This window comes from Scyliorhinus torazame, chromosome 11, assembly GCF_047496885.1.
Source record: "Scyliorhinus torazame isolate Kashiwa2021f chromosome 11, sScyTor2.1, whole genome shotgun sequence".
Classification (NCBI taxonomy): domain Eukaryota; kingdom Metazoa; phylum Chordata; class Chondrichthyes; order Carcharhiniformes; family Scyliorhinidae; genus Scyliorhinus; species Scyliorhinus torazame.
The window spans coordinates 58853584-58878693 of record NC_092717.1 but is presented as its reverse complement, the minus strand read 5'-3'; the positions used below and the strand labels follow the sequence as shown (position 1 = coordinate 58878693).

The 25110-nt window shown below is 46.6% G+C and overlaps 1 protein-coding gene across 4 annotated transcripts in view; it reads left to right on the top strand.

Annotated features, from left to right (window-relative positions):
• The window catches only part of LOC140385300 (TPR and ankyrin repeat-containing protein 1-like), a 218146-nt gene that overhangs the window by 139779 nt on the left and 53257 nt on the right, over window positions 1-25110 (top strand). For all 4 annotated transcript variants that reach the window (XM_072467321.1, XM_072467320.1, XM_072467322.1 and 1 more), the window contains one exon: window positions 22748-22947. In XM_072467321.1, coding sequence (XP_072323422.1) covers window positions 22748-22947 — 200 coding nt within the window. The remainder of the gene's footprint in view (window positions 1-22747; window positions 22948-25110) is intronic.

Here is a 25110-nt window from a genome sequence, read left to right as displayed (position 1 = left end):
TATTACATTTTCGCATTTTGCCAATAGCACTTCAAAGGTGAATTCATGTTGAGTGTATGTTTCCCATTTCCTATCCCTGTATTTTTTTTATTCACATTCAAATCTTTTTTGCCATATCTCAGTACATAATTGGCCGAGGCCTCTGGATTTAAGTCCCACTCTGGAGAGTTAAGCACATAATCCAGGCTGATGCCATTCAGTGCAGTCCTGAAGGAGTGCTGCAATGTTGGCGGCACTGTCTTTCAGATTAGATGTTAAACCAAGGATCGGTCTGTTACCTCCGGTGAGTGTATAAAGTCCCATGGTATTATTTTGAGCAAAATCATGGGTATCCTGGGTAATAACCGTCGCTGAAAAAGCATCACTAAATCAAGTTGGTTGATCAGTACTCTCAGAGCTGGGTCTTGCTTCCACAAATTGCTGTTTGAGCTCCATTACAGTGATTTATAAATCAAAAGTACTTAATTATCCCTATTTGCTTTGGTATGTCGTCAGCTGCTATGGCTGGATTTGAACCTGTATCTTTGGATTATTAGTCCAGAGCTCCTGATTGCTAGCCTAGGCGGCACAGTGGTTAGCATTGTTGCTTCACAGCTCCAGGGTCCCAGGTTCGATTCCCGGCTTGGGTCACACTCTGCGCGGAGTTTGCAGGTTCTCCCTGTGTCTGCGTAGGTTTCCTCCGGGTGCTCTGGTTTCCTCCCGCAAGTCACGAAAGACGTGCTGTTAGGTGAATTGGACATTCAGAATTCTCCCTCTGTACCCGTACAGGTGCCGGAATATGGCGACTAGGGACTTTTCACAATAACTTCATTGCAGTGTTAATGTATGCCTACTTGTGATAATAAATATTATTATTATTATTATATAACTAGCTAGTTACTGTAACCATAATTGATTCTCGTGCTTACGAGGTGCATTTTCCACTTGTGACCACACGTTGTCTTCTATTTAGGCTGGATCTTAAATCCATTTAAACAATTAACCGTCTGTTCCCCAACACTGGAATTTGATAAACTGATAGATGAAAGCAGAGAATGTTAAGAGGAGATTTGATAGAGGTGTTTGAAGCGTTTTGACACATTTAAATAAGGAGGAACTGTTTCCGTTTGCAGATGGATTGTAATCGGAGGACGTAGCTTTAAGGCAATTGTCAGAAAACCAGAGGCGACATGAGGAGAATTAAGTTTCCAAATTAAAATTACTCCTGCAAATCCTGTAGATTTTTCCATTAGTGATGGACCCTGATCTCTGCCACTCGATTGACCAGAACCCTGATCTCTGCCAGTAGAGTGACCAGTATAAAGTGAGAGGAAGCTCGTCACTGTGATTCCCTTCCTCTGTGGAAATGTCAATTGCTTGCCATAACCCATGTATACCGTACTAAAATTGCTATCTTGCTGCGTGAGCTTTTCTGCTGAACACTGCATTTCAGCTCCTTTGAATGTATTATATACAGGAAATACATATTTGGGGAAAGTACAGTCGTGGGCAAAATTACTTAATCTGTCACTGCGAATTTATGATGTGGAGATGCCGGTGTTGGACTGGGGTGAGCACAGTAAGAAGTCTTGCATCAGGTTAAAGTCCAACAGGTTTGTTTCAAATCACTAGCTTTCGGACCATTGCTCCTTCCTCAGGTGAACATAAGAACTAGGAGCAGGAGTAAGCCATCTGGCCCCTCGAGCCTGCTCCGCCATTCAATGAGATCATGGCTGATCTTTTGTGGACTCAGCTCCACTTTCCGGCCTGAACACCATAACCCTTAATCCCTTTATTCTTCAAAAACCTAGCGATCTTTATCTTAAAAACATTTAATGAAGGAGCGTGAACTGCTTCACTGGGCAAGGAATTCCATAGATTCACAACCCTTTAGGTGAAGAAGTTCTTCCTACACTCAGTCCTAAATCTACTTCCCCTTATTTTGAGGCTATGCCCCCTAATTCTGCTTTCACCCGCCAGTAGAAACAACCTGCCCGCATCTATCCTATCTATTCCCTTCATAATTTTATATGTTTCTATAAGATCCCCCCTCATCCTTCTAAATTCCGACGAGTACAGTCCCAGTTTACTCAACCTTTCCTCTTAATCCAACCCCTTCAGCTCTGGGATTAACCTAATGAATCTCCTCTGCACACCTTCCAGCGCCAGTACGTCCTTTCTCCGGTAAGGAGACCAAAACTGAACGCAATACTCTAGGTGTGGCCTCACCTTATACAATTGCAGCATAACCTCCCTAGTCTTAAACTCCATCCCTCTAGCAATGAAGGACAAAATTCCATTTGCCTTCTTAATCACCTGCTGCACCTGTCAACCAACTTTTTGCGACTCATGCACTAGCACACCCAGGTCTCTCTGCACTGCAGCATGTTTTAATATTTTATCATTTAAACAATAATCCCTTTTGCTGTTATTCCTACCAAAATGGATAACCTCACATTTGTCAACATTATATTCCATCTGCCAGACCCTAGCCCATTCACTTAACCGATCCAAATCCCTCTGCAGACTTCCAGTATCCTCTGCACTTTTTGCTTTACCACTCATCTTAGTGTCGTCTGCAAACTTGGACACATTGCCCTTGGTCCCCAACTCCAAATCGTCTATGTAAATTGTGAACAATTGTGGGCCCAACACTGATCCCTGAAGGACACCACTAGCTACTGATTGCCAACCAGAGAAACACCCATTAATCCCCACTCTTTGCTTTCTATGAATTGACCAATCCTCTATCCATGCTACTATTTTACCCTTAATGCCGTGCATCTTTATCTTATGCAGCAACCTTTTGCGTGGCACCTTGTCAAAAGCATTCTGGAAATCCAGATATGCCACATCCATTGGCTCCCTGTTATCTACCGCACTGGTAATGTCCTCAAAACATTCCAGTAAATTAGTTAGGCACGACCTGCCCTTTCTGAACCCATGCTGCGTCTGCCCAATGGGACAATTTCCATCCGGATGCCTCACTATTTCTTCCTTGATGATAGATTCCAGCATCTTCCCTACTACCGAAGTTAAGCTCACTGGCCTATAACCCGCTTTCTGCCTACCTCCTTTTTTAAACAGTGGTGTCAGGTTTGCTAGTTTCCAATCCGCGGGGACCACCCCAGAGTCTAGTGAATTTTGGTAAATTATCACTAGTGCATTTGCAATTTCCCTAGCCATCTCTTTTAGCACTCTAGGATGCATTCCATCAGGGCCAGGAGACTTGTCTACCTTTAGCCCCATTAGCTTGCTCACCACTACCTCCTTAGTGATAACAATCATCTCAATGTCCTCACCTGTCATAGCCTCATTTCTATCAGTCACTGGCATGTTATTTGTGTCTTCCACTGTGAAGACCGACCCAAAAAACCTGTTCAGTTCCTCAGCCATATCCTCATCTCCCATTATTAAATCTCTCTTCTCATCCTCTATAGGCCCAATATTTACCTTGGCCACTCTTTTTTGTTTTAGATATTTGTAGAAACTTTTACTATCTGTTTTTATATTCTGAGCAGGTTTACCCTCATAATCTATCTTACTCTTCTTTATAGTTTTTTTAGTAGCTTTCTCTTGCCTCCTAAAGATTTCCCAGTCCTCTAGTTTCCCACCATTCTTTGCCACTTTGTATGCTTTTTCCTTCAATTTGATACTCTCCCTTATTTCCTTTGATATCCACAGTCGATTTTCCCTCTTTCTACCGTCCTTCCTTTTTGTTGGTATAAATCTTTGCTGAGCACTGTGAAAAATCGCTTAGAAGGTTCTCCATTGTTCCTCAACTGTTTCACCATAAAGTCTTTGCTCCCAGTCTACCTTAGCTAGTTCTTCTCTCATCCCATTGTAATCTCCTTTGTTTAAGCACAAAACACTAGTGCTTGATTTTACCTTCTCACCCTCCATCTGTATTTTAAATTCCACCATATTGTGATCGCTCCTTCCGAGAGGATCCCTAACTATGAGATCATTAATCAATCCTGTCTCATTACACAGGACCAGATCTAAGACCGCTTGTTCCCTCGTAGGTTCCATTACATACTGTTCTAGGAAGCTATTGAGGATACATTCTATAAACTCCTCCTCAAGGCTGCTTTGACCGACCTGGTTAAACCAATCAACATGTAGATTAAAATCCCCCATGATAACTGCTGTACCATTTCTACATGCATCCGTTATTTCTTTGTTTATTGCCTGCCCCACCATAATGTTATTATTTGGTGGCCTATAGACTACTCCTATCAGTGACTTTTTCACCTTACTATTCCTGTTTCCACCCAAATGGATTCAACCTTATCCTCCATAGCATCGATGTCATCCCTTACTATTGCCCGGATGTCATCCTTAAATGAAGAGGTGAATGAAGAGGTATGTTCCAGAAACATATATATCGACAAAGTCAAATATGCAAGACGATACTTTGAATGTGAGCATTTGCAGGTAATTAAGTCTTTACAGATCCAGACAGAGGGGTAACCCCAGGTTAAAGAGGTGTGAATTGTCTCGAGCCAGAACAGTTGGTAGGATTTTGCAAGCCCAGGCAAGATGGTGGGGGATGAATGTAATGCGACATGAATCCAATATCTCGGTCGAGGCCATACTCGTGTGCGGAACAGTTTCTGCTCGGCGATTTTGCGTTGTCGCGCATCCTGAAGGCCGCCTTGGAAAACGTTTACCCAGAGATCAGAGGCTTAATGCCCTTGATGCTGAAGTGTCCCCGACTGGACGAGAACATTCCTGCCTTGTGATAGTCGCGCGATGTCCATTCATCCATTGTTGCAGCGTCTGCATGGTCTCGCCAATGTACCACGCTTCGGGACATCATTCCCTGCAGCATATGAGGTAGACAACGTTGGCCGAGTCTCACAAGTATGTACCACATACCTGGCGGCTGGTGTTCTCGCGTGTAATGGTGGTACCCATGTCAGTGATCTGGCACGTCTTGCAGAGATTGCCATGGTAGGGTTGTGAGGTGTCCTGGTCACTGTTCTGAAAGCTGGGTAGTTTGCTGTAAACAATGGTTTGTTTGAGGTTGCGCGGTTGTTTGAAGACAAGTAGTGGGGGTGTGGGGATGACCTTGGCAAGATGTTCATCTTCATTGATGACGTGTTGAAGGCTGCGAAGATGTCGTAGTTTCTCCGCTCCGGGGAAGTACTGGACGACAAAGGGTACTGTCAGTTGTGTCCCGTGTTTGTCTTCTGAGGAGGCCGGTGTGGTTTGTTGCTGTGGCACGTTGGAACTGTCGATCGATGAGTCGAGCACTGTATCCCCTTTGTACGAGGGCATCTTTCAGCGTCTGTAGATGTCTGTTACGCTCCTCCTCGTCTGAGCAGATCCTGTGTATACGGAGGGCAGGTCCATAGGGGATGGCTTCTTTAATATGTTTAGGGTGGAAGGTGGAGAAGTGGAGCATCGTGAAGTTATCCGTGGGCTTGCGGTAAAGCGAAGTGCTGAGGTGACCGTTCTTGATGGAGATGAGTGTGTCCAAGAATGCAACTGATTTTGGAGAGTAGTCCATGGTGCGTCTGATGGTGGGATGGAACTTATTGATGTCATTGTGTAGTTGTTTCAGTGATTCTTCGCTGTGAGTCCAAAGGAAACAAATGTCATTGATGTATCTGGTGTATAACATCGGTTGAAGGTCCTGTGTGGTGAGGTGCGAATTTGGTCCCCATGGCTGTTCCATGCGTTTGGATGAAGAACTTGTTGTAGAAGGTGAAGACCTTGTGATCCAGAATGAAGCAGATGAGTTGCAGAATTGTGTCTGGAGATTAGCCGTTGTCGGTGTTGAGTACTGAGGCTGTTGCAGCAATGCCGTCGTCATGGGAGATGCTGGTGTAGAGTGCCGAGACATCCATTGTGACGAGGAATGTTCCTGGTTCAACTGGTCCATGGGTGCTGAGTTTCTGTAAGAAGTCCGTCGTGTCACATTCAGCCTCTGATCTCCGGGTGAGCGCTCTCCAAGGCGGCGTTCAGGATGCGCGATAACGCAAAATCGGCAAGCAGAAACTTATAGCCAAATTCCGCACACATGAGTAGGGCCTCAACCGGGACCTTGGATTCATGTCGCATTACATTCATCTCCCACCATCTGGGCTTGCGAAATCCTACCAATTGTCCTGACTCGAGACAATTCACACCTTTTTAACCTGGGATTACCCCTCTCTCGGGATCTGTAAAGACTTAATTACCTGCAAATGCTCGCATTCAAAGCATTGTCATGCATCTTTGACTTTGTCTATATATATATATATATATATATATATATATTTTATATATATATATATATATTTCTGGAACCTACCTTCACCTGAGGAAGGAGCAGTGCTCCGAAAGCTAGTGATTTGAAACAAACCTGTTGGACTTTAACCTGCTGTTGTAAGACTTCTTACTGAGAATTTAGAGTCGTGTAGTCCAGTGGATAATGTTTCTGAGCTGCAAGTGTGGCTCCAGTGACATTGTTTTGGCCACATGCACTAATTTTAGCAGAAAACTCCTTCGATTTACTTGACAAATATCCAACACGATTCAATATAAAACATTGCAGTCTTTCTCTTTCACCAAAGGTTTTAGGAATTCTGGGACGAATTGATCAGGCACAGCATAGCTTACCGCATTTTCTAGGTTTTGTTCAGGAGCTGCACTCGGTGATTGCTGAGAATACTGACCTACAAAGTGAGCCATGCCAGGCCCACCCTTTCTATCCAGAAGTTTAGATGAAGCAGATTTTAAAAAGCTGTTCGCATTAGCTGATGGCACAAGTACTAGGGGTTTTAGGTAAATGATACAACAAGGTAAGGGAGAGATCGTTACACAGCGTGTACTAATGATCCTGAACTTAAAAACAGAAAATTCTGGAAAACGCAGTTGGTCTGATAGCACCTGTAGAGCATTAATGTATTGAGTCCAGATGGCTCTTCAGAGCTCTGTTCTCTCCACAGATGCTGCCTGATCTGCTGAGTTTTTCCAGCATTTTTTTTTATTTCAGGTTTCCAGCATCCACACTATTTTATTTTAATTTTAATCTCAAACTCTCTTCCAAAGAGGATGGTGTGCAGGGAAGATGATCAATGATTTCTAAAGGAAATTGGTTGGTTACTTGCGGGAAAGATGCCTGCAACATGACAGATAGGACTGACCAGATTGCCCTACAGAAAGCTGACATGGACTTGCTGAGACAAATGTCTCTTTTTGTGCTGTTATGACTACATGGAAGTTGCTAGCCCTTTTGTAATTTTGTGGCCTTTTGGAGCTGCTGGTTATTCATTGGGCATGACAGAGTTGACAAGTGTGGGTCAGTGTAACACACTTCCCAAGTCAGAAGACTGGATTTGGGACCTTCCCAGGAATTTGGACACATTTGTCTCAGCTGACACTCCAACGCAGTACTGGGGAAGTGCGGCATTGTTAGAGCTTCTGTCTTTTGGATGAGGTGTTAAACTTCATCAGGTGGATGTAAAATATCCCATACTAGTATTTCTCCCTTGTGTTCTGGCCTACATTTATGCATCAACCAATATCACTGATAATTTATCTAATTGCTGGGTGTGATCTATAAAAACAAATATGCCTTCTCGTGACCGAAAACGGTTATTCTCATTGGACAAACTGTCCACAATCCACCCCCCCTCCATGCATTGTTGTCGGTGTTACCATGGTGCTGAAGTCTTTTTCTAAAGTATTTTCAGGTAATCAGCAAGCAGCAACCAAAGGAAGTAAACCACACATGATCAAAAAAGGCTTGCGCAATTTGTGCAAAAGCGGAAAGTATCTTCAGCTTGGCCAAAATGGCGCTGGAACACCAATTGCGGGAATCTCACCCCGAACCTGGCATCCACCATTTGGCTGTTGGGGAGTGGGGGGGTGGGGGCACGGTGGTTCAGGTGGCAGATCCATGGTTCATGGAGTCAGCTGCGCATTGAAACATGCAGCTGCCATCGAAAGGTCCAAATGTCCAATGTGAATTTGGTGAAATGTCCAAAACATTTGTGGGTTTTACAATTTTCAAGAGAAAGTCTAAACCTACTCCGGAGGGCTTTGGAGAGGTAAGGTTCCCTTTTGGATAGGACCAGAGACACCGACACCTCATTTATGGGGTGCAGGTGTCACTGGCCACACCAGCATTTATTATTCATCCCTAATTGCCCTTGAAAAGATGGCGGTGAGCTGTTTTCTTTAACCGCTGCAGTCCATGCTGTGTAGGTGCACCCGCAGTGCTGTTAGGGAGGATCTTGACCTGTGACAGTGACGGAACGGTATATTTCTAAGTCAGGGTGGTGAGTGGCTTGGAGGGGAACTTCCAGGTGGTGGTGTTCCCATGTATCTGCTGCCCTTGTCTTTCTAGATGGTAGTGGTTCTGGGTTTGGAAGGTGCTACCAGAGGAGCTTTTGTGAGTTCCAGCAGTGTCCCTTGTAGATGGTACACACTGCTGCCACTGCAGTGGTTGAGGGAGTGAATATTTGTGGAAGGGATGCCAATCAAGAGGGCTGTGTTTTCTCAAGCGTCTTGGCGTTGTCGGAGCTGGACAGGCAAGTGAAGAATATTCCATCACTCTCCTGACTTGTGTCTTGTAGATGGACAGGCGTTGGGGAGTCAGCAGGTGAGTTGACCATTACAAAATTCTTAGCCTCTGACCTACTCTTCCAGTCACAGTATTTATAAGGCCAATCCAGTTCAGTTTCTGGCAACAGTAACATCCCAGGATGTTTATAGTGGGGGATTTAGCAATGATAATGCCATTGAATGCCAAGGACGATAGTTAGATTCTCTTGATGGATGCAGTCATTGCCTGGCACTTGTGTTGTGCAATTGTTCCTTGCCACATGTCAGCCCACTCTTTTAAAACTAGACTTGAATGTGTGTAGAGGGTGCTAAATCATTGCAACTGTCAAATTGTAAAGACATTTAAATCCCTTCGTAAACTACAAGTTGTCAAGTCATTTAAATCTCCTGTCCTTTGAATTGAAAAAAATGGTGATAAAATCTTTGATGTTGGGCTATGAATATAAATGCTTGTTGTTGTAAAGAATTAAGTAGTTGAAGGGATTTGAATGTAGTGACTGGGTCTTTATCAATGAGAGGATTTTTTTTAGATTGGCATAGATGGGGCATGAGGAGTATGTGCGGGGGGGGGGGCTAAGTTTTTTTTTTTTACACTGTGACAAAGTACCAGAACACTGAGGACAGTCTTTCAGCAAGCCTGCCTTTGCAGCTGGCAGCCCCTATAGTTGTGTAATGACTTAGGCCAGGTCTTTGAGATTGGCGGATTAGAATACGAGTTCCCTGATTCATGGCCCAATCAGGGAACCCCTTTCTGTATATATAACAGGGAGTGCCAGATCCTCTGCACTCCCGGTGTAGACAGCAGACTGAATGGTCATGTTTGTTCAGCTGTTGGGTTTGTAAATAAAAGGAATTCTGGTGACGGAACTTATGCCTCCATGGACTTATTACAGTGGCGACGAGGAAAACTGAACGACCCGGAAAAAACCTCTTCAGCAGCTGCCTCATATTGAGGGTAAGCCACTGACAGGCAAAATGCCTTTATTCGGAAAGTTGGACTCTTTTGACCCTACAGTGGAAGACTGGGCTCAATATGTAGAGCGGAGAAAGTACTTCTTTAGAGCAAACGATATAATTCCAGGTGAAAAGCAACGGGTCATTTTGCTGACCACGTGTGGGCCAGCAGTCTTTGCCATTATGCACAGTCTCACTTTTGCGGAGGCACCAGACACGAAAACTTTCCAGGAATTGACGGACTTAGTAAACAAATTCTATGACCCTAAGCCACCTCTGACCCTGCGAAGGTATGGGTTTTACTCAACATTCCGAGACACTGGGGAGTCGGTTACAAACTTTTTAACAAGATTAAGGCGATTAGCAGAGGCTTGCGAATTTGGCCTGACGCTAAATGAGATGCCCCGAGACCGTTTGGTATGTGGAATAAATAATTTAGCAATACAGAAACGTCTGTTAGCAGAGGCCGAGCTGGATTGCAAACAAGCATTGCAGCTGGCTTTGTCCTTAGAAAAAGCGGCAAGCGGAGCGCATGAGTTACAGGGTACTCCGATGGAGGTAGACGCCCATACCAGTGAAACTGAGTTAAGGGACTACCGCTGGGGGATAGGCAACGACATAGCCACCCTCTGGAACGACTCGGATACTAAGTTAACCAGGCCCACTCGCAGACGCCCTCCCAAGCAAGGGAAAATTAGGTCCAGACAGACGGCAGCCCCTGCAGCCTATCGCCCTACAAAATACTGTAGTTGTTGCCAGAGATCGGAGCCAGAAAGGAGAAGCCCAAAACCATCATCTTGGAGAAGGTCACGTAGGCCATTGTGTAACGATGGTGAAATCAAAACCCATTAAATTATTCATTCGGTTGAATGGACGTCCCACACTGATGGCAGTCGACACTGGAGCAGCCGTATCAGTGATATGGGAAACTGTATTCAATAAAATTCGCACTGGACTCCAACCTTTATTCCTAACCAGGACCTCGGCAAAACTGAGGACATGCACAGGTGAACCGCTGAGAGTGTTGGGCACAACGCATGTAACTGTGGCTTATGGAGAGCAACTGGTTAGGCTGCCTTTAATGGTAGTAAAAGGTGTGGGACGAAACTGGCTAAAAGAGATCCAGCTGGATTGGGTAAACATTTTCCAGCTGGAAAATGGTCACCTGAGCGAACTGCTGTGCAAATACCCAGAGGTTTTCCGAGAAGGGCTTGGAACAATAAAGGGAGCAACGGCGACATGGCATGTAGATCCAGGGGCAGTCCCAAAATTCTACAAGGCCCGACCAGTACCCTTTGCATTAAGGCAGAAAGTCGATATGGAAATAAAACGATTGGAGCGTGAGGGAATAATAAAACTGGTCCAGTTTGCAGACTGGGCGGCACCTGTGGTGCCTATCCTTAAGCCAGACGGCTCGGTCCGCCTTTGTGGAGATTTCAAACAAACGAATAATCGCGACTCACAACTGGACAAATATCCAATTCCCTGGATTGAGGATTTGTATGCAAAGTTGGCTGGAGGACTCCTATTCGCAAAGCTGGATATGAGCCACACATATCTACAGCTGAAGCTGGACGAATAGTCCCAAAAATTTTCAATGATAAACACCATGAAGGGACTTTTTCAGTATACAAGATTACCCTTCGGGGTATCATCAGCTTGTGCGATACTCCAGAGGACAATGGAGAATATATTGAAAGGGCTACCACAAGTCGCTATTTACCTGGACGACACCCTCATTACAGGAAAAACAAAGGCAGAACACCTGCAAAACCTGGAGGAAGTCCTTAGGAGGTTTTCACCAGCAGGCCATAAGACATAGAACATAGAACATTACAGCGCAGTACAGGCCCTTTGGCCCTCGATGTTGCGCCGACCTGTGAAACCACTCGAAAGCCCATCTACACTATTCCCTTATTGTCCATATGTCTATCCAATGACCATTTGAATGTCCTTAGTGTTGGCGAGTCCACTACTGTTGCAGGCAGGGCATTCCATGCCCTTACTACTCTCTGAGTAAAGAACCTACCTCTGACATCTGTCTTATATCTATCTCCCCTCAATTTAAAGCTATGTCCCCTCGTGCGAGACATCACCATCCGAGGAAAAAGGCTCTCACTGTCCACCCTATCCAATCCTCTGATCATCTTGTATGCCTCAATTAAGTCACCTCTTAACCTTCTTCTCTCTAACGAAAACAGCCTCCAGTCCCTCAGCCTTTCCTCATAAGATCTTCCCTCCATACCAGGCAACATTCTGGTAAATCTCCTCTGCACCCTTTCCAATGCTTCCACATCCTTCCTATAATGTGGCGACCAGAATTGCACGCAATACTCCAAATGCGGCTGCACCAGAGTGTTGTATAGCTGCAACATGACCTCATGGCTCCTAAACTCAATCCCTCTACCAATAAAAGCTAACACACCGTACGCCTTCTTAACAACCCTCTCAACCTGGGTGGCAACTTTCAGGGATCTATGTACATGGACACCGAGATCTCTCTGCTCATCCACACTGCCAAGAATCTTACCATTAGCCCAGTACTCAGTCTTCCTGTTATTCCTTCCAAAAATGAATTACCTCACGCTTTTCTGCATTAAACTCCATTTGCCACCTCTCAGCCCAGCGCTGCAGCTTATCTATGTCCCTCTGTAACTTGTAACACACGTCCGCACTGTCCACAACTCCACCGACTTTAGTGTCATCTGCAAATTTACTCACCCATCCTTCCACGCCCTCCTCCAGGTCATTTATAAAAATGACAAACAGCAGTGGCCCCAAAACAGATCCTTGTGGTACACCACTAGTAACTGGACTCCAGTCTGAACATTTCCCATCAACCACCACCTTTGTCTTCTTCCAGCTAGCCAATTTCTGATCCAAACTGCTAAATCACCCTGAATCCCATGCCTCTATTTTCTGCAGTAGCCTACCGTGGGGATCCCTATCAAACGCTTTACTGAAATCCATATACACCACATCAACATAGGAGCAGAATTAGGCCACTTGGCCCATCGAATCTGATCCGCCATTCAATCATGGCTGATATTTTCTCATCCCCATTCTCCTGCCTTCTCCCCATAACCCCTGATCCCCGTGGATCTCCATCTTGGGCGTGTGCCTAATGAGGGAGAAATGTGTTTTCCTAGCACCTCAACTAACGTATCTGGGGTACAAGGTTGACAAATCAGGGCTACACCCTTTGGAGGATCGGGTGAGGGCGATTAAAGATGCCCCGGCCCCCACCACAATCCAGGAGTTGAGGTCTTTTTTAGGACTGATGACATATTATGGAAATTCATACAGAACAGAGCTTCCATCTTGTACCCCCTACACCAATTACTAAAAAAGGGGCAAGCCTGGGAGCGTTCCGCCCACCAAGACAGGGATTTCAAGAAGATAAAAGAACGGCTTTCCTCAGAGAACATCGCGGCACACTACGACCCCAGGAAAGAGTTGGTGCTCACGTGCGACGCGTCTCCATATAGAGTTGGTGCAGTTTTGGCACACAGAGGGCAAAACGGACAGGAACGACCTACAGCGTTTGCTTCCTGGACGTTGGAAGCAGCAGAACAAAAGTACCCCCAAATCGAAAAGGAAGGACTGGCTGTGAGCTTTGCGGTGAAGAAATTTCACCAGTACTTGTACAGGCAGAAATTCACTATAATGACGGACCACAAACCATTGCTGGGGTTGTTGAAAGAAGACAAAGCAATACCACCAATAGCCTCGGCCCGGATCCAATGCTGGGCCTTACTACTGGCGGCATACCAGTATCAACTGGAACATCGGCCAGGAACCCGGGTGGCAAATGCCAATGCACTAAGCAGCCTGCCATTACCAGACGCCCCGCCATTAGTACCCAAAATAGAGAAAACGGTAATGACGTTACATTTCTTGGACACCCTTCCAGTGGCCGCACAAAACATTTGTTTACGGACCCAAAGGGACCCGGTTTTATCACAAATAAAACACATGGTTCTAACTGGGGAGATGGAAAGACCGGTCCAGGTGGAATTAAACTGTTACTTGAGCAGAAGAGAGCAGATCACCATGGAAGACGGAATCCTGTTATGGGGGGCTCGAGTAATAGTTCCAAGTCAAGGCCATCGAGCCATACTGGCGGAACTACATCATGCGCACCCTGGAGTCTCCAAAATGAAGATGCTGGCCAGAAGAGATGTCTGGTGGCCGGGCCTGGACACAGACATAGCGGCATTGGTAGATCGGTGCCAAGAGTGCCAACAAGGGCAGAAGGTGCCACCGGCAGCCTCGCTGCATCCATGGATGGCCAGGTAGACCATGGTCGCGACTTCATGACGATTTTGCAGGCCCGTTTATGGGTTCAATGTTTTTTATAATAGTAGACGCCTATTCCAAATGGCTGGACGTCTACAAAATGAACTCTGCAAATTCAACAACTACCATTGGAAAAACTCCGCACCTCGTTCACAACTCATGGTATCCCGGAGGTGTTAGTTTTGGATAATGGATCGTTTTTCACCTGCCAGGGCTTCACAAAATTTATGAAGTCGAATGGCATTCGGCACATAAGGACAGCACCATACCACCCGGCATCAAATGGTTTGGCGGAGAGAGCCGTCCAGACTTTAAAGGTCGGGTTGAAGAAACAGTCAGCAGCCTCATTGGACACCAAACTGTCGCACTGGCTATTTGACTACAGAACAACCCCACACGCCACAACGGGAATAGCACCAGCGGAGCTACTCATGGGCAGACGACTCCGAACCCGGCTTGAGTCTACTATTTCCGAATTTAGGTGGCAGAATAGAGCGACACCAAGAGGCCCAATGCAGGGGCCACGACAACACTCGCCGAGAAAGGCAGTTCAACACGGGTGAAAACATATGGGTCAGAAATTATGCGAATGGCATTTCTTGGATGGGCTGACTTTCCCGAAGGTGGATGGGGAGCTGATAGAAGGGCTGGGGTCCCCGGTCGGGTTGGAGGAGATAGTGGAGGGCTTGAAGGCCATGCAGTCTGGGAAGTCCCCGGGGCCAGACGGGTACCCAGTCGAGTTCTATAAAAGGTTCTCCGGTATATTGGGGCCAGTACTGCTGAAAGCCTTTAACGAGGCCAAGGAAAGTTTTTTTTACCGCAGACGATGTCACAGGCCATGATCTTGCTCATTTTGAAAAGGGTCAATGACCCGGAGCCGTGCGGTTCTTATAGGCCGATATCCTTCTTAAACGTGCATGCCAAACTCCTGGCCAAAATTCTGGCCTCTAGGATTGAGGACTGTGTACCAGACGTTATAGGGGAGGACAGACCGGGTTTGTTAAGGGTAGGCAGCTGGGGGCCAATGTAAGAAGGTTGCTCAATGTGATTATAATGCCCCCGGATGGCAGTGAAGCTGAAGTGGTGGTTGCGATGGACGCGGAAAAAGCGTACGACCGGGTCGATTACTTATGGGAGGTGCTGCAGCGGTTCGGGTTTGGGAGGGGCTTTGTTGACTGGGTTAGGCTGCTATACCGGGCTCCAGTAGCTAGTGTACGGACAAATAGGACGACTTTGGAATATTTCAGAGTACACCGGGGGACGAGACAGGGATGTCCCCTCTCACCACTGCTGTTTGCGCTGGCGATAGAACCACTGGCAATTGCTCTGAGGGCCTCGGGGGGGGGGGGGGGCTGAAAGGGGTTGGTTCCTGGGGGGTGGGGGAGGGGGGGGGGGTGGAGCACAGAGTCTCGTTGTATGCGGTTTACTTGCTGCTGTATGTCTCGGACCCAATGGAGGGGATGGGGGAAATTATGGGAATCCTGGGTGAATTTGGCCGGTTTTCGGGTTACAAGCTTAATATGGGGAAGAGCGAGTTGTTTGTGGTTCAGGCGAGAGGTCCGGAGAGGCAACTAGGGGAACTGCCATTCAGAATGGTAAGGGACAGTTTTAGGTACTTGGGTATTCAGGTGGACCAGATGAAGGAGGATTTCTGGAGATGGGATGCGCTCCCGTTGTCTGGCGGGTCGGGTGCAGTCGCTAAAAATGACGGTCCTCCCAAGGTTTCTTTTCATTTTCCAGTGCCTCCCCATCTTCATCCCGCGGTCCTTTTTTAAGCAGATTAATAAGATTATTGTGGGATTTGTGTGGGGGGTAAGCCCCCACGGGTGAAGAGGGCAATGCTCGAGCGGAATCGGGGAGATGGTGGACTGGCGTTGCCGAATTTCAGTAATTACTACAGGGCGGCTAACATAGCCACGGTGAGGAGGTGGCTGGGGGGGGGGGGGGGGGGGGGGGGGGGGGGGGGCGGTGTGGGTGCGCATGGAGGCGGCTTTGTGTAAGGGCACAAGTTTAGGGGCACTGGTGACGGCGCCCCTGCCGCTCCCGCCGGCGCGGTACTCCACCAGTCCGGTGGTGGTGGCGGCCCTGAGAGTCTGGAGGCAGTGGAGGAGGCATGTGCGAACAGAGGGGGCATCGGTGTGATCCCCAATCTGCGACAATCATAGGTTTGCCCCGGGGAGGATGGATGGGGGTTCCGTATTTGGCGGAGAGCGGGGATAAAGAGGATGGGGGACTTGTTCTTGGAAGGTAGATTCCCGAGTATGAGGGTGCTGGAGGAGAAGTTTGCACTGGCTGGAGGGAATGAACTCCGATATCTACAGGTACAGGACTTTTTGCGGAGGCAGGTACCAACCTTCCCACTCCTGCCGTTGAGGGAGATTCTGGACAGGGTGGTCTCTAGAGGATGGTTGGGGGAGGGGAGCGTCTCGGACATATAGAAAGAACTTATGGGTTCGGAGGAGACACAGTCCGAGGAGCTGAAGCGAAAGTGGGAGGAGGAGCTGGGGGTAGAGATAGAGGAGGGCCTTTGCGCGGACGGGTTAGGAAGGGTCAATGCTGCCACAACATGTACCAGGCTCAGCCTGATCCAATTTAAGGTTGTTCACCAGGCCCACATGACAGTGGCCCAGATGAGCAGATTCTTTGGGGTGAAGGACAGGTGTGCGGGGGGGGCCAGCGAACCATGTCCACATGTTCTGGGCATGCCCAAAACTGAGGGGATTTTGGCAGGGGTTTGCTGACACCATGTCCACGGTATTAAATACGAGGGTGGCAATGAGTCCGGAGGTGGCGATTTTTGGGGTATTGCAGGACCTGGGAATCCAAGAGGAGAAAGAGGCAGACGTTCTGACCTTTACTTCCCTGGTAGCCCGGAGGCATATATTGCTGGTGTGGAGGGACTCAAAGCCCCCGAAATCGGACACCTGGCTTTCAGACATGGCAGGCTTCCTCTGCCTGGAGAAAATTAAGTTCGCCATGCGAGGGTCTCAGCTGGGGTTCACCCGGAGATGGCAACCATTTGTCGACTTCCTCGCAGCGAACTAATCGTCAGCAGAAAGTGGGGGGGGGGGGGGGGGGCTGACTAGGCTAGTGTAGGTTAGTGGGGTAAGTAATGACAAGACTGTTGAATTGGAAATCTTTCCTACTTCGAGACTGTGGAGAAAACAACTTTACAACTCTTTTTCAATAAAATAACTTAGTCTTTATTGACCAAAGTCTGCATGCAGTACGGCTACAGTTTGAAGTCAGAGAGCAGTTAATGCAAAACTGCTGGTTCTTCCTCAAGCTCGCAAAGACATGGAGAAACCGTTCAATATTTATACAAAAGCTGTATCAGTTTACAAAAACAGACATTGTTCAAAAATGTAATCAGTAGTAAGGACATCAATACAGTCATAAATTCTGAACAAACATGTTGTCATGGAAAGACCCTGACTTGGCTTATTCGCAGTATCTTATCTTTTGAGGGATTAAGACGTGGTCCTATTTTGCTTTCACCTCTGCCCTCATGATGCCTTGACGCAGATGGTCCTAGGTCATGAGGAGGTTGTGTTATCAGGACATTCCTAGGTTGTGACTTTTATCAGGTTTTACGATGGTCAGGCATTCTTTTCCCTCTTCTGGCCTTGTATGATTCTGCTGCTGTTCGACAGTTGTTCCAATGCCGAGGCCATAAGGATCAGTTTGTTTGCTGCCTTGCCTGTTCCGTATTGTGGAAAGGCGATCATAAAGAACTCCTCGGTTCTACTAATGGTCCTCCTGATTCGTGAGGACTGTTGTTTAAGGGAGAGTAGGTGGTGCATGCAGGGTACGACATATCCTAGATAACAGGACCCTGTCCAATTTCTGGGAAGCCAGGAGTATGCTTTAGTGCCACATATGAAATGGGTCCCGTTATAGGCCGTAAAATTCTCAGCCATTGTCATCCAGGGTACCTGGGAATTATGCGTCCATGAGCTATTTGATGTTTTATTCCACACCCTGGACCAATCAAGAACAAACATACCCTTGTTGGAGAGGTTTGGTATCGGTCCCTGCCATTCAGCTGTAAGATTACACCTACTCTGCCCCATTGATGGTCCTTCTCCTGATTTACTAAAACATAGGGATCCTTGCACAGTGTTCGATGGGATGGTAAGGGCAGGGGGATTCGAGACATGGGGATATCCAGGTTGATACCAGGCTGAAAATCTAGTCATCCCATAGCCAGCCGATCTCCAAATTTTCATATCTCCACCGAACCCCTGTGTTCGGTTTTGACGCAGTATCCACTCAACTGTTTCTGCTAAGTGGAATGGGAGTGATTGGAGAGGTAGCCCCTCCTTGGAATGGATGGGGATACGGGTACAAACCCAACAGTTACTTACATTCAATCTGTCAGCATAAATATATGACATATATAGAAAGCTATTAGCACGCAGCTCTTTATCAGTTCGTTCGCTTACTGCCGAATGGCCATTAAGACCAATTAGTCCAAATAGTCCAAATGTGATAATGAAGATCCTCATTCTGCATCCTCGTTGGGGCTGGAACCAATCTTCTTACAATCCGATAGGTGTACCCAACTCGAACTTCCTTCGAGTTTAACGGCAGTCGGTGTAGTCAGCAATACTTGAAAAGGGCCGCTCCAGCATTGCCCTAACTTCTCTCTGTCCCAATTCTCTTTCAGCACGTAGTCTCCTGGTTTGACTACTGGATATTGAGGGATCTTTGTTCCGGCTGTTGCTGGGAGATGGGCCTGTTTTACCTGCGAGTGGAGAAACTTCAAAGAAAATGTTAATTGCTTCAAATAACTCTGCATTTGATCTCCCATAACGTGGAGGTCTATTCCCTCTAGGGGTTCTTCATGGGCATCCCAGGGAGTCCCCATTGGCCGACCGTAGACTATCTCTGCAGCTGACAGTCCGGACCGCGAATGTGGAGTAACCCTCATGTGAAACGGTGCCAAAGGCAATAGTTTTAGCCAATTTAATCCAGTTTCTTCGGTCAATTTAGATAATTTTTCTTTTAAGGTCCCATTTGCTCTTTCTACAATTCCTGCTGCCTGTGGATGATACGCGCAGTGCAGTTGTTCAATTTTGAGTGCTTCGCACAATTCAGAATTGATTTGAGCCACAAAATGTGTTCCATTGTCTGAGCTCATCGTTCTGGGAATCCCAAATCGGGGAATAATTTCTGTCAATAGTAATTTTACCACCGTATGTGCAGTACAGTTGGTGGTGGGGAAGGCTTCAATCAATTTACTAAATACACCAATGATCACTAAACAATATTTATAGCATTGTACTTTAGGTAATTCAATAAAATCACGCTGTATACAGGCAAAAGGACCATCTGGCAAGGGGGTTGTTCCGGGAGGGCATTTAATTAATGCCTTTACCCTTATTATTTTTCATGCAAATAAGACATCGATCCAGCCGCATTTGTGCTGCTGTATTCAGATCTGGGTGCCACCAAGTTTTCAAAAGTAGCTGTACCATTCCCTCCTTGCCAAGATGGGTACAAGAATGCAAATAATCAATAAGTATCGGCAATAACGAATCTGGAACACAAACTGGGGTAAGCCAGAGGTTTTGTGTCAACGAGTGCGAACACCCCATTGACTTCCATAGTGTGCGCTCAGAATCCGAGGCGTCCCTCTGTAACCTTTGAATTTCAGCTAACTCTGGCATGCCCTTTGTTGCTAGAATAGGTAGCTGATTTAAAGCCTGTGTACCCCCTGCGGGAACAATCATAGAGGCTGATGCAGACGCTGCCTTAGCGGCTGAATCAGCACGGGCGTTGCCTAATTGCACAGGAGTGTCCCCGGAAGTGTGCGCAGCACATTTAATGATAGCCAATTGACGAGGAAGTTGAATAGCAACGAGGAGATTTTTAACCCAAAGAGCATTTAGAATGGGAGAGCCTGCAGAGGTAAGGAACCCACGTTGCTGCCAGAGGCGGCCAAAATTGTGGGTGACACCAAAAGAGTACCTAGAGTCTGTGTACACATTCGCACTTTGGTCTTTGGCCAGAATACAAGCTCTAGTAAAGGTGAATAGCTCGGCTTTCTGCGCCGAGACTGGAATCTGGAAAGCAGCTGCTTCCAGAATGTCAGTGTCAATGTCAATGTAACAATGGCATACCCCGATTGCGGGACACCCATTTGGGAAATAGAAGAACTGCCATCAACATAAAAAGTGAGATCAGGATTATCAAGAGGGTGGTTAGTTAAATCGGGACGAGGTGCGGTAAGCAAACAATCATGTGGTGGATCAACAAGTTCGTCAGGGGGATGTTCGAGGAATGCTGCGGGATTTAAAGTGGAACAGTAATGGAAAGACAGATATGGATGTCCCACAATCGGGGTCAGATTACAAGACCTGCGGGAGAGGGTGGTGGAATTTGCACTATGTATCTATTTCTCTTGTTATTGATATTGTTGATTCTGTTGCTGTTAAAACGCCAAAGAAAATACCTCAATAAAATGTTTATTTAAAAAAAAAAAAGAAATTATGCGAATAGCCCCACATGGGTAGCAGGAACAGTCGAGGCCAGGACAGGGCCTGTGTCATATGAGATACTTGTGGGAAAACATGTAATAACGAAACACCTGGACCAGGTGCGGGCCTCCGACTCGTTTCCTCCTCTGGAGCTGACTCAGACCAGCATACCAAGGACCGTGGAGAGTCTTCCCCGACAAACTATTCACACCCCTCTGACACCACTGGTGAGGACATCGGACTCGGATATGGACACCATGGATGATGCCGCAGCAGTACCCCGCCGCTGGAGGAAAGGGGTACAGGCGCTCACATCGGAAAAGACGGGTGCCTAGCCGTTATATCCCCCCCCCCCCACGTCGGAGGCCGAAGTGGAGGAGCCGGACCCGTGAGTCACGAGGACCATGGGGTCTCCTCGGACTTTGGGGGGAGGGGTGTAATGACTTGGGCCAGGCCTTTGAGATTGGTCAATTAGAATAAGAGTTCCCTGATTCGTGGCCCAATCAGGGAACCCTTTTCTGTGCATATAACAGGGAGTGCCAGATCCTCTGCACTCCCGGTGTAGACAGCAGATTGAATGGACATGGTTGTTCAGCTGTTGAGTTTGTAAATAAAAGGAATTCTGGTGACTGGACTTCTGCCTCCGTGGACTTATTACAAGTTGCCTCAGCACTTTGTTTGAAGATGGCTAGCCCTACTCCTATATTCACCCACGCAATAAAAATCAGAACACCTGATGGAGACTAACAAATCTGTCCTGGTCCACCCACGACTCTACGATCACAAAAGCACAACAGCGCCTTTACTTCCTCAGGAAAGTAAGAGAATTCAGCATGTCCACATTGACTCTTACCCACTTTTATAGATGCACCATGGAAAGCATCCTATCTGGCTGCATCACAGCCTTGTACGGCAATAGCTCGGCCCAAGACCATAAGAAACTCCAGGAAGTCGTGAACACAGCCAAGTCCATCACACGAACCCGCCTCCCATCCATTGACTCTGTCTATACCTCCCGCTGCCTTGAAAAAGCGGGAAGCATAATCAAGGATCCCTCCACCCGGGTTATTCACTCTTCCAACTTCTTCCTTCGGGCAGGAGATACAAAAGTCTGAGAACAAGCACCAACAGATTCAAAAACAGTTTCTTCCCCACTGTTACTAGACTCTTGATTGACTGTCTTATAGACTGATCTAATCTCTTCACATATCTTTTCTACTGAGTAGTACTGCACTCAATATGCTTCACCCGATGCCTGCGTCTATGTATTTACATTGTGTAAGGGCTTTGACAAAGGATCATCTGGACTCGAAACGTTAGCTATTTTCTCTCCCTACAGATGCTGCCAGTCCAGCTGAGATTTTCCAGCATTTTCTTTTTGGTTATTTTCATTGTGTATCTATCGTATGTCCTATGTTTTTTTTCATGTATGGAATGATCTGTTTGGACTGTACGCAAAGTAATACTTTTCACTGTACCTCGATACACGTAACAATAAAACAAATCCAAATCCCTACATCCGGAGTACTTTTCCCAAGTCAGGTTTGTCAATGAGTGAACTAAAGGGCTAAAGTAAACATGCATACATCAGGGGCAGGATTCTTCTCTACCCAGCAGGGCGGGGTGTTCCGGCATAATGGAGTGGCGGGAACCTCTTCGGTGTCGGGCCGCCCCAAAGGGGCGGAGACTTGAGGGGTTAGGCCCGCGCCGGAGTGGTTTCTGCTCCGCCGGCTGGCGGGAAAGGCCTTTGGTGCCACGCCAGCTGGAGCCAAAAGGCCTTCGCCGGGCGACGCATGCGCGGGAGCGCAGCGGCTGCTGACGTCATCCCCGCGCATGCGCTAGGGAGGGGGGTCTCTTCCGCCTCCGCCATAGTGAAGACCATGGCGAAGGCGGAAGAAAAAGAGTGCCCCCACGACACAGGCCCGCCCACGGATGGGTGGGCCCCGATCACGGGCCAGGCCACCGTGGGGGCACCCCCCCGGGGCCAGATCGCCCCCCGCCCCCCCAGTACCCTGGAGCCTGCCCACGCTGCCTTGTCCCGCCATTCAAAAGGTGGTTTAATCCACGCCAGCGGGAGAGGGTTGACAGCGGCGGGAATTCGGCCCATCGCGGGCCGGAGAATCGCCGGGGGTGGGCCCGCCGACCGGCGCGGCGCGATTCCCGTCCCCGCCGAATCTGGTGGTGGAGAATTCGCGACACGGCGGTGGCGGGATTCACGCCAGCCCCCGGCAATTCTCTGACCCAGTGGGGGGTCGGAGAATCGCGCCCCTGGTGTCTATGAAAATTGAGATCACATACACAAAGACTTTGCCTGTTACTGATGTTTTTCTTACTTGCCTATCAAAAATATAATTGCCCACATCTAGATTCTCAAGTAGCTCCTTGTGATTAACTATTTTGTGCATTGATGAACTGTATATAAAATTATTTTTTTAAATTTTATTGATTAATATAAATTCCTTGTGTATATTTAGGAATTTTAAACTTGGCCTCTAGTGTGGTGGATCTTCTCCAGTACTATTTTCCAGAGTCCTTTGATCGCTTACCGAGAGACACAGGCCTCTTTGACGGACCAAAACCTTCTATTCTGGAATCCTGTAGTGTCAGCGACTTGGCAATTTTGCTTCGAGGAAACAAACGGAAATCTCAGCCAATAGAATTTGGTGCTCATCAGGTTTGCATTTGTACATCTAATCCTATCATGTGTATTGGAATTGCATGTGTTTGCGATGTTCCATTAAGAGGTTGTAAATAAACCATTTAAACTGAGTGGAAGAAGTTACCAGTTAAATTGTAGAATATATGAATGGGAAAATTGGAAATGAAAAGATGAAATAGCAGGATGCTTTTTGACTTTGGCATTCCTTGGACAGAGACAGAAAATCATTGGGAGAGTTTACGTGAATTCCGAGCGGTGCAGATGCAGAGTATGCCTTCCTCTGTTCAGCCACATCCATAAGAGCAATCCTTACTGTGCCAAAGTGGCATTTTCCCATTTACCACACTGATCAGATTGTTATGAAGTTCAGATTGTTACGAAGTGCTTAATTAAGAATAGTTTTGAACGGTCAACAACCAACACCATCCCCAACTCGATTATGATTGTCCAAACTCCCTGGTTCGATCCCGGCCCTGGGTCACTGCCTGTGTGGAGTTTGCACATTCTCCCTGTGTCTCCGTGGGTTTCACCCCCACAACCCAAAGATGTGAAGCTTAGGTGGATTGGCCACGTTAAATTGCCCCTTAATTGGAAAAAACCCAAAGATGTGCAGGTTGGGTGGATTGGCCACGCTAAATTGCCCCTTAATTGGAAAAAGAACAATTGGGGTACTTTGTCCAAACTCCGCGATCTGAGTTGAACTTGAAGTTCCAGGTGTGCTAGGGCAGTGTCTAACCCACTATGCCACCCATTTGCAGAATATCTTAAAAAGAGGCTGTCTTGAGCAGAACCATCATATTCACCAATATCTACACATGTACTGCCAGTTATGAACATGTGTGATAATCTAAAAGTTAGGAACCTTCTTCAAATTGCAAAGGACAAAAGGGAATCAAAGATAATTTATCCTTATTTAATCTGAATGCTGTATTCATAAGAGCAGCTTGACTTGAGTGTAGGGCTCCTGCTGCTGCTATTGAATGTACTGACAGGAATGAGAGTTGCCTGAGGTAATAATTATGCTGGTGGGTTCATGTTGGCGTAGCTCCGGTTTCATACCAGGATCTGAAGTGTCATGATATATCCCAGTGTTTCATTATAATGTGCAGACCTGTTGTTATGTTTGCTAAAACTGTAATGGGCCAGGGTTTAGAGAACCCCAAAATGTATCAGGGAGTTAACCTGACCCACAACTTTTAATAGATTGTGGTATGGGGAGCACATGACCCACTCTACAGGTGTGGTACAGCAGAAATGGAAAAGTATTTTTTGAAGCAAAACAATGTTTATTCTATGAACTCAAGTTAACCTTTTTAAACCATACAGTGAACATCTTAGCAACCATTAATTCAAATACAACCCTGAAAGAATACGATACTAAGTAATCCTTTAAGATTTCCTTTTAACATCCATAAGACTTAAAACACCTTTTACCAGAAGCACACCAGGTTAAAGTCACTATTGTTATTAGTTTTAAATCACCAGGATCGATTTACAGTCTTTAGATTACACAGAGAGATTCATACACTTTCTGGCTGTGACTGCAGCTATCCAGCTCTGAAAACTAAACTAAAACACCCTGCAGCAAACAGCCTAAAACAAAAGTAAAAAAGCTGGCAGACAGCCAGCTCCACTCTCTCTCTGACATCACTGCAGTAATAAACACCCATTTCTTAAAGGTACTCTACAGATATTTATGTACACACCCATTTACAAACACCCATTTCTTAAAGGTCGTCTCACATGACAACACTGGATGGTCCTCAACTGTGCAGTAGCACTGCGTCTGAACATACAAATGGACCATGGGGCAATGCAAATGGCCCACATCAGAATAAACTTCCATCTTCACTCTAAAGGTGTTAAATTAGTGAAGTGCTCCATCCGTTCTTTCAGACTTGACTGCCATTTGTTTACAATTAATGGAGTAACAATTGGACAGTCAGATTACTGCCTCTGTGCTGAATATGTGTGCTTAATATGATTTGAAGGAAGGAAAATATTGAACATGAATGGACGACTGCAGATACAGTCTATAGGGATAGCCTATCCCATGTATTAGTTGTGTTGGTTTCAAAGCTACACCTATCAGCTTTAATTTTTGTTAACTCTCATCCAGCTGTAAAAGCTTTGATTTTCCCTTTAATAAAAAGAATAGCAAAGCATAACTTATAAAGC